At 37.3% G+C, this 16,902-nt stretch overlaps 1 protein-coding gene across 4 annotated transcripts in view; it reads left to right on the top strand.

The window, feature by feature from the left end:
* Window positions 1–16,902, top strand: part of STXBP3 (syntaxin binding protein 3) — a 75,846-nt gene that overhangs the window by 36,021 nt on the left and 22,923 nt on the right. For all 4 annotated transcript variants that reach the window (XM_035252348.3, XM_035252350.3, XM_002751162.6 and 1 more), the window contains 4 exons: window positions 4,697–4,787; window positions 7,626–7,750; window positions 11,061–11,156; window positions 11,288–11,345. In XM_035252348.3, the coding sequence (XP_035108239.1) occupies window positions 4,697–4,787; window positions 7,626–7,750; window positions 11,061–11,156; window positions 11,288–11,345 (370 nt within the window). The remainder of the gene's footprint in view (window positions 1–4,696; window positions 4,788–7,625; window positions 7,751–11,060; window positions 11,157–11,287; window positions 11,346–16,902) is intronic.

Genomic DNA, 16,902 nt, shown 5'->3' on the forward strand with positions numbered 1-16,902 from the left:
TTGCCAAAAATTCTGCCTGCCGCTGTAATAAGGAGATGTACAAACTCTGAAAAAGGTTCATCTGGCCCTTGTTTTATGCTGATAAGGGAGGCACTAACATCCCCCTTTGTAGGCAGCTTTCGCCAGGCCTTTGTATCCGCAGTTTGAATTTGGGCGTACAGACCTGCATCATACTGCATTTGTGCGTCGCTGGTAGCGTAATTGCCTTCACCAGCTAGCATGTCAAAATTCCAATTATTATTAGCCTGTGCGTTGCGGCGGGCAGTTTCCTTACAGCATTCATAAAACTCAGATTTCCACAACAAATAATCACCCCCTGAAAGGGTGGCTTGGGCTAATGTCTGCCAGTCCCCTGGGGTAAGCCAATTTTCGGCCACAGATTCCAAAATTGCAGTGGTGTACGGAGCAGTGGCCCCGTATTGTGCCACCGCAGTTTTTAGCTCTTTAATTATTTTAAAATCGAAACCGGCATGATATCTCCAAGCGGTTCCTTGTTGATCAGTGGTTTCTGTTATGGGGAATGCACTCAGATTATTAAGGTCCAGCAAAGGGTTGGTCTGGGAAGGTTGCTTTAGTGCTGCTCCTCGTCGGGGAGGAATAATGTTTTGGGTGTTTTGGATGTTTTCGGTCTCAGCCTAGTTTCTGGCTTTACCTGTCTTTATTTTTTCAAGCTGTTCAATGAGCTCTTGGTGTTCTACCTCAAGCCTTATCTGTTCTTTTAGGGAATTGATTTTCTCTTGTAATTCTTTTTGGGGATCAACAACGGGACATGCTATTGGGGGTGCCGAGGGTCCCGCTCTGTAAGGCGGAGGTCACGGTCCGTAGGGGGGCCAGTCCTGGTTTTTATACCGGGCTGCCTCATCCTCCAAGTCACCCCAGTCTATTCCTTCATCTATGCCCTCATCTTCTGATTTTTTTGCTCTTTCCATTAACCAAGTGGATCTCTTTTTCTGTTTTAAAGATTTAACTTTAGGTCTATCGGATCTTTGGGTATGCCCTTTAGATCCTCTTTTGGTTTTTTCTAAAGGCGGACTTTGGCTCTCGGAGGGGCACTGTGACCCTCTGGGCGCTCCCTTCTCGGAGTCACTATCAAAAGACATCCGATCCTCTTCCTTATTAACTTGTGGCGATTGCGCCTCTTCATTTACAGACAATTGCTTGGAGTCATCTGGACTCTTAGCACTGCCGAAGTTGCTCTTATCGAGTTCCCCTTTAGGAGAGACTCTCCCTGGGAGATTACATTGGCAATGAGGGGATCGTGGCATCTTGAGTTAAAATTTAATCTATTAAGTTCCAATAAGAAAAAGCTGTGACTGGGACCTTTTCGGATCCGAAAGTACTGTAATAATCTTTCAAAGCATCTCCTACCCTTTTCCACCCTTTTTGGTCTATGGTTCCTTCCTGGGGAAACCAAGGGCAGACATCCTGGATATAGTCAAAATATTTACACAATTGTTTTATTTTCACCTTTACTCCTCGCGCCTTTAAAGCCTTACTTAAACTCTCTATAAACAACTCATGCTGGCTGATTTCCTGTCCCATATTCGCCGTCTGCTTACCGGAGCGCGAGTCCCTGGCAGGCTCCCAGGACGCTCGTTCCTCCCGGTTTCTTAATCCTTCTGTGCCGGCTGACCTCAAAGGCGTCCCTCACTGTACCCCCCTCGTACTCGAGCACCGCGTTTGGGCGCCAGTCTGTCCCGACCCGCGGGACAAGCAACGCAGACCCTAGGGAGGGAGTGGGGATTAAGAGAGAGACAGGAGACGCGAAGAATGGAGACAAGTCAAAGATCTGATCAAGTCTCGTTTATTAGGTACAAAGCAGCTGCTTATAAGCAAGCAAAGGCGGGAAGCTCTGAGTTCTGACGTCAGAAAGTAATCATGGAGGCGAGGGTGCAGGCTGGCCTCGTGACTAAGAAGAACGTGAAACTTGGATAAGAGAAGCAGAAGCTTGAGCAACAAGATCACAAGACGGCTATCATGACGCTCAAGATGGCCACTGCTCCCTACATTAACTAATTGTTTTGGATACATAGTAGTTGTATATATTTATGGGATACATGAAATATTTTGATACAGGCATACAGTGCATAATAGTCACATCAGGGTAAATGGGGTATCCATCACCTCAAGTATTTATCCTTCCTTTGTGTTATAAGCAATCCAATATACTCTTTTAGTTATTTTTAAATGTACAATAAATTATTGTTGACTGTAGTCACCCTGTTGTGCTATCAAATACTAGATCTTACTCATTCTATCTATATTTTTGTACCCATCACCCATCCGCACTTAAACCCTCACCTACCACTCCTGCCCCTTTCTAGCCTCTGGTAACCATCTTTCTACTGTCTCCATGAATTCAGTTGTTTTAATTTTTAGCTCCTACAAATAATTGAGAACCTGCAAAGTGTGTCTTTCTGTGCCTTACTTCACTTAACATGGTGACTTCCAGTTCCATCCATATTGTTGTAAATGTCAGAATCCATTCTTTTTTATGGCTGAATAGTACTCCATTGTGTCTATGTGCCACATTTTCTGTATCCATTCATATGCTCCTTCCAAATCTTGGCTGTTGTGAATAGTGCTGCAGTAACACGGAGTGCAGATACCTCTTTGGTAAACAGATTTCCTTTCTGCTGGGCATATATCTAGCAGCAGGATTGCTGGGTCACATGGTAGTTCTATGTTTAGTTTTTTGAGGAGCTTCCAAACTTCTCCTTAGTAATTGTACTAATTTACATTCCCACCAACAGTGTACAGGGGTTCCCTTTTCTCCATATTCTCACCAGCGTGTGTTATAATATTACCTGTCTTTTGGATAAAAGCTGTTTTAACTGGGGTAAAATGATACCTCATTATAGTTTTGATTTGCATTCCTCTGGTAATTAATTATATATATGAGCACCTTTTCATATACCTGTTTGCCGTTTGTATGTCTTTTGAGAAATATCCAGCTCTTTCGCCTGTTTTTAAATCAGATTTTTTTCCTATAGAGTTATTTGAGCTCCTTATCTATTCTTGTTATTAATTTCTTGTCAGATAGGTAGTTTTTCAATATTCTCTCCCATACTGTGGGTTGTCTCTTCACTTTCTTGATTGTTTATTGTGCAGAAGCTTTTTAACTTGATGCGATTCCATTCGTCCATTTTTGCTTTGGTTGCCTGTGCTTATGGGGTATTACTCAAAAATGTTCCACAAAGAACTCTGCCTTGTTCAGTGTCCTGGAGAGTTTCCCCAATGTTTTCTTGTAGTTTCATAGTCTGAGGTCTTAGATTTAACTCTTTAATCCATTTTGACTTGATTTTTTGTACATGGCAAGAGATAGGGGTCTAGTCTCATTCTGCTATATATGGATATCCACTTTTCCCAGCACCATTGATTGAAGAGACTATCCTTTCCCCAACCTGTGTTCTTGGCACTTTTGTTGAAATTGAGTAAATGGTAGATGTATGATTTGTTTCTGGTTTCTGTATTCTGTTCCATCAGTCTCTATGTCTGTCTGTATACCAGTATCATGCTGTTTTGGTTACTACAGCCCAGTAGTATATTTGAAGCCAGGTATTGTGATTTCTCCAGTATTGTTCTTTTTGCTTAGGATAGCTTTGACTATTCGGGGTCTTTTGTGGTTCCACGTAAATTTTAATATTTTTCTATCTCTGTGAAGAATGTCATTGGTACTTAGGGATTGCATTGGATATGTAGATAGCTTTGGGTGTATGGACATTTTAACAATATTTATGCTTCCAATCCATGAACATGGAACATTGTTCTGTTTTTTTTACGTCCTCTTCAATTTCTTTTAAAGAGCTTTTCTTCTGCATTTTTTTTTTTTTTGGTATAATTGGAAGTTTTACTAATACCACTGGTCATGAAGTTACAATTTAGAGTGCAACGTTATCATTTTAGAAGATAATGATAGACAGGATTTTATGCAAAATACACTGGAAAGTTGACTGTATGTTAGAATGTGGACAAATCTCACACTGCTAGTCGGAGGGGTATTGGTCACCTAATTTGTAGAGTAATTTGATAATATTGAAAAAAGTTGCAAACGTATATGCTCTATGACCCAGCAGTTATACTTTTACGTGTAATGTACCTAGAGAAACATGTACATATACCTAGATGCATATGTACAAACATTTGTTTCAGTGTTTATAATAGTGTAATATTAAGATTGACTCATGTCCATCTTTAAAGGAATCAATCCATAGAATCCAATATAATCATGACGGGATACTATATAGGAGCTAAAATGAATAAATTCGATATGTGTGTCAGTCTACATAAATCTCAGACACACACATATGCAAACACATGCACACACACGAAACAGAAATGACTGGAGGGAAAATACACATGAAATTAATGATAGTGGTTGCCTTGGTTTGGAGGAGGGGCATGTGAAAGGATCAGGACTCAGGAGCAGAATAAAGGGAACTGCACCTTTACATGTAACATTTTATTTTCTTTATATTAAAAAACCTGAAGCAGATATGATAAGGTTTGTCCTTATAAATCCCAGATATATTGATATATTATTTGATGTATTATCTGAACTTTTACATGTTTATAAAATTTTTCTTTTTGTAAACATTTTTAAAGTTCCATGGTTTAATTTTAGAATTAAACTTTGTGATATTATAAAGTATATACTGAAAGAAAGATAATGTTTGATCCTTTTTTCCATTTCTAGTAAACCCCTAGATAATGCCAGTAAGCTTGCACAGCTTGTTGAAAAAAAGCTTGAAGACTACTATAAAATTGATGAAAAGAGCCTAATAAAGGTAATGTTTGCAAGTCAAATAGTAACTATGCATAAAGTCTGTCTTATTTCTTTATTAGCCGAAGAAATTTCTTCATTCATTTTCTAGTATTGATTTGGCAGCCATTAACATAGATCTCCAATACTGATTTGAGAATCATTAACATACACAATTGTGGAAACCCTAATAGATGGTATGGTTTAAAGGAGAATCAGTTAACTAATGGATTTTGAAGTCAACCCTGTGTCCAAATCTAGTTCTGCCATTTAATTCATAGTTAATGTCTATTTGGGCAAATTATGTAATTCTATGTAACTATATTTTCTTTTCTATAAAATGGGGATAATAAGAGAATACTTCTATTTTAAAAGTTATGATTAAATGAGTTAATACATGCAGAGTCCTTAGAATAATGCTTGCCAATGAGTAAACATTTAATAAATATAGGAATTCCTGTTATTACTAGCTCTGTGACCTTGAGTTTGTTTTTCCATCTATGAAATAGATGAAATAGCATATACCTTGCTTGGCGGTATGAGGATTAAGTTAGCAAGTAAGTATTTGGCACCAATAGGAATTAAATAAATGGCAGCTTTTATCATCTTATGGCAATAATATAATCAAAGACTAAGGTTGAAATCTGGGAAATATCAGCATTTACATGTGGGTGACAGAATGAAGAGCTTGAGGAGACTGACAGAGTTGGGGCCAGAGGGCTAAGAGGCGATATTACAGTAGCTGGAGAATGAAGAAATGAACTGTTGCTAGTTTAGAAGAGGAGTTGTGCCAGGAAACTACCAATTACAATACTGTGTAATAAGTGGAATGAGAGAAGAATACACAGAGTATAATGGGAATATAGTCTCGGGCTTATCTTCTAAATTGGAGTGCTGGAAGGCATCCCAAGAGAAAGAGGCCCTTGAGCTTGAAGAATGAGTATAAACTGATAAAAGAAGGAGTTTATTGCGTGGAAAACAGGATTCTTCCAGTAGAGGCAATAGAGAAAAAGGCAAAATCCACAATTTAAACAGTGTGGCTGGAATGGAAGATATAAACTTAGATGTTAGGTTAGTTACCTTAAAAGTCCTGTTTTTGGTTTAGAGGACTAGTGAAGGCTGTTATTCTGGTTGTAGTTTTGAAGGCAGCGTGGCTTAGTACACATAGTAGATAGTGAATTAATGTTTATGGAATGGAGAGATACACAATCAAATGTCCCTTTAGTCCTTTATGTTTTAAGTGGAAAAAGAGGAAAATCCACAAAAATTAAACTTGTCCTTTCCATTCTCTCTGCCTGGAAAATTAATCATCCTTCAAATACTTGATACCTTTCCTTTATTCAGGGACACCTGATAAAGTGTCACCTCATTTTTGAGGTCTTACCTGACTCTTCAGGCCAAGTGATGCTTCCTTCCACATGCTATAAGAAGCCCTAAGCCTGCTAAAGAACTTATATTGCACTTTTTCCTGTTTATTTCTGAAGATTCATAGCTTACATTTTTGAGGGCTTACTGTGCTGTGTTTCGTGGTATGATTATATTTAATCTTTACAATAATCTTATAAGGCAAAGATTCTGTAATTGTATTTCGTTTTACAAAGAATTTACTGGCATATAAACAGGCTAAGCATTTTGTCCAAACTTGTACTGTAAGAATGTGGTCAAGACTGGACTCAAATTCAGACCTAGTTGATCCAGAGGCTGTGCTCAAAATTATACTGTCTCAAAATTTAGTTAAATGAGTATGCTTAACTTTAAAATATTTTTAAAATCTAGCCTATATAATTTACCAGTTATAAGTAAATAAATAGAAAATGTTTGTATAATGAGCTGTAGTTATCTGTTACTGCTTCAAATAATCCAAAGAATTTATTACTTTTAAAATGAAGTATGAAAGATACTGATGTTAACAATAAATTTTTCCATGCTGTTATTCACTGTTTAGTGATTAGTGATATTTGTGAATTAATTATAACAAGGCTTTCGTTGTGATTTATCATCTTAGTTTGTAACAATACAGTCTTTTAATGTAGCACAATGGTTATGCTATTGGAGCAGACCTGTGTTTGAATCTCCATTCTGCCTCTTACTACCTGTGTGATTTGGGCAAGTTACTTCATTTCAGGCCGCAATGCCCTCATGGTGTACTAGAGATAATAATACCTGTCTCACAGTATTACTAAAAGAATTAAATGAAATAATCCATGTATTTTTGTTTAGTCAAATGTCCAATACTTAGAACTCAGGTTGTAGCTACTATTCATAATTTATATCAGTTTTCGTGCTTTTGGAACTGAATTCATAAGAAAATAGATTTAGTGCAAACAAAATGTTACTTTTTTAAAAGGAATTTTCAGGCTATTATACAGTTGTCCCTTGGTAAACACAGAGGAGGGGAGGGTTGGTTTCAGTACCTCCTGTGTGTACCAGAATCCACGCACTCTCACGTCCTGCAGTCAGCCCAGCAGAACCCATATATCTGGAAAGTCTGACCCTCATACATGCAGGTTTCACATCCTGAGAATACTGTGTTTTCTATTTGTATTCAGTTGAAAAAACTCTGAGTATAAGTGTGCCCACACAGTTCAAACCTATTATTAAATGTATCCTCTTACTCTAGTTAAAAAAGCTTTTAATTATGCAGTCTTCATTTTTTCTCTCTTGCGCTACTCAGATTTTTCTTTGTTTTATTATAACTTCACATTCTTAAGACAGTTAACCATTTGTTTTGTTTTGTTATATGTTTTTGGTGGGGAAAAGGGACAGAACTTAGGAAAAGGCTGCTTTGTATTCTAAGATGTTAAAAATACGTTCACACTAAGAAATTGAAGCTGCTTAAGATTATTTTATCTTGTTATTCTAGGGTAAAACTCATTCACAGCTCTTAATAATTGATCGTGGCTTTGATCCTGTGTCCACTGTCCTGCATGAACTGACCTTTCAGGCAATGGCATATGATCTACTACCAATTGAGAATGATACATACAAGCAAGTATAACTTGAAGGGCGTATAAAGGGCATATACAAACAGAATAGAATATGAGCATTTAATGATTTATATAAGCATCAGAAATCTTAAAGCCCCTGTAACCTTTTCTATTCAGTGACTATCCTTCTGTTATTCCTGCAGTTACAGTCTTTGACAGATATGTTGACCTTGTAAGTTAAAGCATAATTTGATTGCTTTGGAGCAGTTTTGGTGTGTTTGCTTCCTTAACTATGTTCCAACAGAGCTACATTTAAACACATGGAATTTGGGCCTTTTACTCATGTTAAAAGTAAATACCAGGCTCACTATCATATTTATTGAAGTAGAAACCATATTCAAAATTGTTAGGCTATAATTATTCTGAATCATACATTCAAAAGTGTATGTGTCTTAACAGCGTAGCGTATTTTAAAAGATCAGAACGCTGGAAAACTAAATAGGATGGCTGTTGAAAACAGCAGGCATAGTTTTACCATTTTGGTACTTTTTACCTAGTTAATTTGGCATAAACATATTTATTTTAAAAGTAATGTCAAATAAAAACAAATAGTTTTTCTATCAAGGAATCATTTTACTGCATCTCTGTATCATTCATTTATGGGTGTGCATATGTATTACATACATTACAGATGTTATTTGATATGATTTTTAAATACAAACTAGTGTTTGTCAGCTAAGATTTACTGCTCGAGTACACTAGTAAAAATGAAAATTAGTTTTCTGAAATTTTATGTTTAATTTGGTAGTTTTATTGGATTAAGATATAGACACGTGATAGTTATAATACTTTTTTTTCTTAAATATTGTGAAATTTTATATTTTCTATTGTATTTTTATTTGCATTCTGGTTGAATCTTGGTTTCTGAGTTTTTCTCTGTATTAATATTAGATAACAGCTATTTTTCTAAAAGTTATTTTAAGCAGTTTATTCAGAGGAGATATTACTTAACCTCTGTTACCCTTTAGGTCTGTAACCTACGTTGCTCAAGAGATTTTGAAGAGAATTAATAAAACAATGGATAGTAAAGGATTTAGTTCCAGACCATAGATATAAATTTTAGATATTTCTAAACCTAATATTTAAAATATGTATTTCTTTAGGTTCGCTGGCAAGCAAAGCAAGTTTTAATTTTTTTAAAGTAGAGATTTATTTTTTTAAAAGCCACTATACCCCCTTCTTTCTGAATCAAAGTTCAGAGATAAGAATTAGATGGGAGTAAAGCTCCCTGTGGTTTGTGCTCCATTACAGTTTTGTTTTGTTTTGTTTTGTTTTGAGACAGAGTCTTGCTCTGCTGCCCAGGCTGGAGTGCTGTGGCATGATCTTGGCTCACTGCAGCCTCCGCCTCCTGGGACAAGTGATTCTCTTGCCTCAGCCTCCTGAGTAGCTGGGATTACAGGCACTTGCCACCATGCCCGGCTGATTTTTGTATTTTTAGTAGAGACGAGGTTTTGCCATGTTGGCCAGGCTAGTCTCGAACTCCTGACCTCAGGTGATCTGCCTGCCTTGGCCTCCCAAAGTGCCAGGATTACAGGGGTGAACCACCATGCCCAGCCTCCATCACAATTTTTTTTTGGAAACAGAATTCAAAGCAGGAAGCTCTAAGGGTCCAGATTCAAGTTTTCATATTGGTGACCTCTTTAAATTTTACCTTTTTTGGCGGGGGGTGGAACAGAATCTCCCTTTGTGGCCCAGCCTGGAGTGCAGTGGCTCACTTGGCTCACAGCAGCCTTCGTCTCCTGAGTTCAAGCACTTCCTGGCCTCAGCCTCCCAAGTAGCTGGGACTGCAAGTATGCACCACTGTGCCCAGCTAATCTTCGTATTTTTAGTGGAGATAGGGTTTTGCCATATTGGCCAGGCTGATCTCAAACTCCTGGCCTCAAATGATCCACCCTCCTTGGCCTTCCAAATAAATGTACTCTTAAAATGGGATATTCATCTCCTGAGTATTATCAGGCTTGCTACTCTTATCTTTATTTACAGATCACTTATAAGTCAAAGGTGTTGTATAAGAACAAAGTGGTGTTTTAAATGACAAAAGGGCTTTCATCCTTAGCACTGTAGCCTTATATAATTGAGCACAGCGATTCTGTCTTTGGACATCTGTAATCCACACAGGTGGATCGTTTTATAGATTGATATATAATTTGGGGGATTTTAGAAATGATTATATTCATATAGCGGAAGTCCACATGTATTCTTTGTAGTTCAGAGCTAGGAAAACTCAGTGCAGTCCTTCTGATCTTGACTCAGGAAATCAGTAGTTCCAAGGATGATTCAGACTTCTCTAGTTCTACAAATGGAAGGAGGGTGTCTGCATAAAAAGATAAGGGGAATCAGGAAGCCCATTTTGAGTAGCTTCATGAACCCCTTAAATTGTTGCTCATTTCAGTAGAACTCATTAAAGCTGTCACAATTTTTATAGCTTACATATTTTTTTCTCTCATTTCCTTTCTCATTCCGTAAACGCGATGTGGTTATAGGGTTGGGGAAGAAAAAAGAAACAGATGATATGTGTTTGTGAATTTTGTACCAATTCTGAAACACCTTCAGTATTTAATAGGTTATATTGGGGATGATATTCCTGTTCTTATTTTTTCTTTTCTTTTTTGAGACAGAGTCTCACTGTGTCACCCAGGCTGGAGTGCAGTGGTGCAATCTCAGCTCACTGCAAACTCCACCTCCCAGGTTCAAGCAGTTTTCCTGCCCCAGCCTCCAGAGTAGCTGGGATTATAGGCATGTGCCACCATACCCCACTAATTTTTTGTATTTTTTGTAGAGACGGTGTTTCACCATGTTGGCCAGGCTAGTTTTGAATTCCTGACCTCAAGTTGTCTGCCCACCTCATCCTCCCAAAGTGCTAGGATTACAGGCGTGAGCCACCGTGCCCAGCTGATATTCCTGTTCTTAATGGAGTTTTGATCATTGTACTGTGGGTTATTAGAACATCAAAACAGTGTTTTGGGCAACTAGAACACAAATTGTTAGTATATTCAGTCTTGTTCTTAAAGTCAATTGTAGGACATTGAATTTTTGCTTTATAAGGTACAGTTTTGCTGAATTAAAACTCTATAATAATGACACCTAAACCTAACATTTGAAAATGTCTTGGTAGGCTTAGCACTTTTATTTTTAATGTAAGGATAGCAATATGCCATAGTTTTGAGTAGGTATTCGTTACTCCCCTAAAACATTGGCTTGTACTTTTCAGTTTCTTGAGTTATGTCTTGAAATTGTTGTTTGTAAAAATACTTCTTTTGCTTTTGGAGGGAAAAAAATCCAAAAGTTTTAGTGTTTCTGTCTACCTGTAGATATAAAACAGATGGAAAAGAAAAGGAGGCCATCCTTGAAGAAGAAGATGACCTCTGGGTTAGAATTCGACATCGGCATATTGCGGTTGTGTTAGAGTATGTGAATCCATTTTAATTTTTATTCCATATTTTTCAGACACTATGTGATAGTACATTTTGTAATCTTAAAATAGTTCTGTAAAGAATTACATCTTAGAAATTTAAAGAATTCTCTCACAATTTGACAGGGAAATTCCCAAGCTTATGAAGGAAATTTCATCAACAAAGAAAGCAACAGAAGGAAAGGTAAGAGTCTTACTTAACTTTCAAAATAAGAGTGAAGGTGAATTTTAAAGTTTATTTAAAATCTTTATTTTATTTCTTTAACTTTTTATTTTGGGAAAGTTCTAACACAGAGGTAGAGAATGAACTCCTACATACCCATTGCCTAGTTTCAGTAGTTAACAACATTTTGTCTGTCCTGCTTCATTAAATTTTGTTTTGTTGTATTTTATTTTTTGAGACAGAGTCTCTCACTCTGTCACCCATGCTAGAGTGCAGTGGCACCATCTTGGCTCACTGCATCCTCCACCTCCCAGGCTCAAGTGATTCTTTTGCCTCAGCCACTCAAGTAGTGGGGATTACAGGTGTGCTCCACCACACTCAGCTAATTTTTGTATTTTTAGTAGTGATGGGATTTCACCTTGGCCAGGCTGGTCTCGAACTTCAGGCCTCAAGTGATCTGCCCACCTCGGTGCTCAGATTACAGGTGTGGGCCACCATGCCTGGCCCTAAAGTTTATTTTAAGACAGTTTAGTCAATTTTATGAATGTATTGTTGGGATTTTACATTGAGATATAAGTAAAACAAAGAAATCTTAAATGTATACTGGATAACTTTTACTTATATATATACTTGGAACCACCACCTAAATCAAAATACAGAACATTTTCATCATTCCAGAATATACCCTCTTGTCTTTTCCCAGTCAGTACCCATCCTGCCAGAGTTAAACTCCATTCTAATTTTCATCACCAGAGATCCTGTTCTTGAACTTGACATGATGAGATTCACCTGTGTTGCATATTTTAGTAATTCATTTATTTTTCATTTGTGTATAGTAGTAATACCATTATATAAATGTACAACAGTTTGTTCATCTTGTCTCCCTTTGTTGGACATTTAGCTTGTTTCTGGTTTGGGGTTATTATGAACAAAGCTGCTATGGATTTTTTTGTGCATGTCATTTGGTGGAAATACACACTTTCTCTTGGGTATAGGTTATAGGGCAGGATTATGTTTAGCTTTAATAGGTTATGCCATAAGTTTTGCAAAGTGTTTGAACTGATTTACATCCCCATCAGCAATAATTGAGTGTTCTAGTTACTCCATATTGTCACCAACACTTGATATATTCTTGTTTTTTAATTTTTGTAAGAATTTTTGTTATATGTGGTGGTATCTTATTGTGGTTTTAATTTTAATTTCTCTGATATTCTTGTGCATATTGGCCATTTGAATATTTTATTTTGCAAAGGGCCCATTGAAGGTCTTTTGTCCATTTTTTAATTGAATTGTCTGTTTTTCTTACTGATTTATAGAAGTATTTTCTGGATATGAGTCCTATACATGTATTTATGTGTGCATATATATATCTTTTGATAAACAGAATATCTCAATTTTAATAAAATCTAGTTTATCAATTTATTTCTTTTATAGTTTCTCCGTGTCCTACATAAGAAGTCTTGGCTTACCCTGAGGTCATTAACACATTATCCTGTTTTCTTCAGGAAGATTGATCATTTTAGCTTTTACACTTAAGTCCACAATTCACTGTATTAGTCCATTCTCATGCTGCCATGAAGAAATACCTGAGACTGGGTAATTTATTAAAAAAAGAGGTTTAATTGACTCACAGTTCCACAAGGCTGCAGGAGGCAAAATGAGTGAGCAAAGGGGGATGCCCCTTATAAAATCATTAGATCTTGTATGAACTCCCTCAGTATCACAAGAACAACATGGGGCCCACTGCCCCCATGATTCAGTTATCTCCACCCGGTCCTGCCCTTGACACGTGGGGATTATTACAGTTCAAGGTGAGATTTGGGTGGGGAAACAGCCAAACCATATCATTCCATCCCTGGTCCCTCCCATATCTCATCACCACACATTTCAAAACACAATCATGCCCTTCCAACAGTCCCCCAAAGTCTTAACTCATTCCAGCATGAACCCTAAAATCCAAATATCATCTGAGCTAAGGCAAGTCCCTTCAGCCTATGAGCCTATAAAATCAGAAACAAGTTAGTTACTTCCTAGATACACCTATTCCAAATGGGAGAAATTAGCCAAAACAAAGGGACTACAGGCCCCATGCAAGTCCAAAATCCAATAGAGTAGTCATTAAATCTTAAAGTTTCAAAATGCTCTCCATGTTTCACATCCAGGTCATGCTGATTTAAGAGGTGGACTCCCATAGTCCTGGACAGCCCTGCCCCTGCGGCTTTGCAGGGTGTATATCCCCTCTTCCAGCTGCTTTCATGGGCTGGTGTTGAGTTTCTACAGTTTTTCCAGGCACATGGTGCAAGCTGTTGGTGGATCAACTATTCTGGGTTCTGGAGGATGGTGACCCTCTTCTCACAACTCACTAGGCAATGCCCCAGTGGAAACTCGGTGTGGAGGATAACCCCACATTTCCCTTCTGTACTACCCTAGCAGAGGGTCCCCATGAGGGCTCCACACCTGTAGCAAACTCCTCCTGCCTGGACATCAGACATTTCCATACATCCTCTGAGATCTAGGTGAAAGTTCCAAAACCTCAGTTCTGACTTCTGTGCACCCTGTAGACCCAACACCACATGTAAGCTGCTGGCTTTCACCATCTGAAGCAATGGCCTGAAAAAAATACCTTAGACTGCATAATTTATAAAGAGATTCAGTTGACTCACAGTTCCACATAGCTGCAGAAATCTCAGGAAACTTACAGTCATGTTGGAAGGCACCTCTTCACATGGTGGCAGGGGAGAGAATGAATGCCAAGTAAAGGGGGAAGCCCCTTATAAGACCATCATATCTCATGAGATCTCACTCACTATCACAAGAACAGCATGGGGGGAACTGCCCTCATGATTGATTTTATAATTTTCATTTTAGTTTTATTGCACATTGTTCTTTGATTATTTCTAGATATTTTATTTTTTGGTGTTATAAGTGGTATTTTTAAAATTCTATTTTACTTTATTAGTATATAAAATATAAATAGTTTTTGTGTATTCACCTTGAATCTGGTGACCTTGCTAAATTTACTTTTTAATTCTAATACTTTGTTTATGGATTGGCTTTTTTGTTTGTTGTTTTTAAGAGATGGGAACTCTGTTGGCCAGGCTAGTCTCAAAGTCCTAAGTTCAAGCAATCCTCCCACCTTAGCCTCCCTAGTAGCTGGGTCTACAGGCAGGTACCAGTGCATTTAATTGGATTTTTTAATTTATACAGTAATATCATCTGTGAATAAAGAAAGTTTAGTCTCTTCTAAATTAATTTTCCAAGGTTATCCAGAGGAGAGAATATAGTCATGGGTTCTTAGTTTCTGTTTGGGCAAGTAAATTCCCTTCCTCATCCCTCTTTTCCACTTACCACTAGAGACAGAAACTAAAAACTATGGCTTCAGGCTGCAAAAAGCTGAAAACAAAACAGAACAACAAAATAAGGCGGATTAGACAAGCTTGTCATACATTTTAAATGTTTTTCTTAGTAGTTAATACCTCCTGGTTCTGGCTAATATTTCCAGTATAACATGAAATCAAACTGGTGCTAATGAGCATCCATGTCTCATTCCCAGCCTTATGGGAAATGAATTCAATAGTTCATTAAGTATTATGTTAGTTTTAGGTAGTTTTAGTCTTTTATCAGATTAAAGATGTTCCTTTCTATTCTGAGTTTGCCAACAGGTTTCCTTTTTTTCTATTTCTTTTCTTTCTTTCTTTTTTTTTTAGAGGCAGGGTCTTGCTCACCCAGGCTGGAGTATGGTGGTGTAGTCTCAACTCACTGCAGCCTCAACCTCCTGGGCTCAAAGGATCCACCCACCTCAGGCCCCCAAATGGCTGGGACTGCAGACATACACCACCACACCCGGCTAACTTTTTTGTGCTTTTAGTAGAGATGGGATTTCACCATATTGCTCAGGCTGGTCTCAAACTCCTGAGCTCAGGCAATAGGCCTGCCTCAGCCTCTCGAAATGCTGGGATTACAGGCATGAACCACCACACCCGGCCTGTTTCTGTTTTCTTTTAATCTGGAAACTTCGATGTTGGATTTCATCAAAAGCATTTTGATACTATCTTTTTTTCTCCTTTATTCTTTTAATGTGATGAATTACATTTATTGACTTACTAACATAAAAGTGACCATTTCTAGAATAAACTGCACTTGATCATGATGCATTATCCTTTTTCTCTATCACTGGATTTTGTTGCTAATATTTTGCTTTAGAATGTTTGCTTCTATATTTATGAGAAAGATTTTTCTGTAGTAGTCCTTTTTTATAATGTTCTTGTCAGATTTTAGCAGCAGGATTATTTTGGTCTTATGAATTGTGATCCACACACCATCATTTCATTCTCTGAAAGAGTTTATGTAAGATTGCCATTACTTGTTCTATTGCTGCTTGAAAGAATTCACCATTGAAGCAGTTCAGGCATGGAGATTTCTTTATGGGGAAGTTTTTTATTATAATTAATTATAAGTTATTTAATAAATACAGAACTATTTAGATTTTCTTTCTTATATTAGTTTTGGGATATCTCATTTTTCAGGGAATTTGTCTATTACATCTAAATTGTGAAATGTCCTCTTATCCTTTCAATATGTATAGAATCTGTAGTTAGATTTTATTTACTAATCTTGATATTGTTAATTTGCTTATTCCCCTGTATGTTATTAATATTCCCTACAGGTGGGTGTGGTGGCTCACACCCGTAATCCCAGTACTTTGGGATGCCAAGGTAGATGGATCGCCTGGGGTCGGGAGTTTGAGACCAGCCTGGCCAACATGGTGAAATCCCATCTCTACTTAAAAAATTAAAATATAGCCAGTTTTGGTTACGCATGTCTGTAATCCCAGCCACTCAGGAGGCTGAGGCAGGAGAATTGCTTGAACCTGGGAGGCAGAGGTTGCAGTGAGCAAAGATGGTGCCACTGCACTAAAGCCTGGACAAAAGAGTGAGACTGTGTCAAAAAGAGAAAAAAAAATCCCCTACATATGTCATAAATATTTCAAAGAACCAACTTTTGACTTTGTTGATTTTCACTCTTGTATTTTTATATAGTTGATTTTTACTCAGTTTTATTTCCTTCCTTCAGTTTTCTTTGTTTTAAATCAAGGTTGTCCAACCTATGGCCCATAGGCCACATACAGCCCAGAACGGCTTTGTTCTAATATTTTGCTTTAGAATGTTTGCTTCTATATTTATGAGAAAGATTTTTCTGTAGTAGTCCTTTTTTATAATGTTCTTGTCAGATTTTAGCAGCAGGATTATTTTGGCCCAACACAAATTTGTGAACTTTCTTAAAACATTATGAGATGTTTTTGTGATGTTTTTTTAACCTCATCAGCTATTGTTAGTGTGTTTTATATGTGACCCAATACAGTTGTTCTTCCACCGTGGCCCAGGGAATCCAAAAGCTTGGACACCCCTGGTTTAAATTTTTTCTTCTAGCTTCTTGAGTTGGAGCTTAGGAGCATTGATTTCAACCTTTATTCTTTCCTATTGTATATATTTTACACTTATTTCCTTCTCAAACTTAGCTGCATCCCAGGAGTTTAAGAATAACTTACTTACATTCAGTTCAAAACATTTTTTAACCT

The sequence above is a fragment of the Callithrix jacchus genome, chromosome 7, assembly GCF_049354715.1.
Source record: "Callithrix jacchus isolate 240 chromosome 7, calJac240_pri, whole genome shotgun sequence".
Lineage (NCBI taxonomy): Eukaryota > Metazoa > Chordata > Mammalia > Primates > Cebidae > Callithrix > Callithrix jacchus.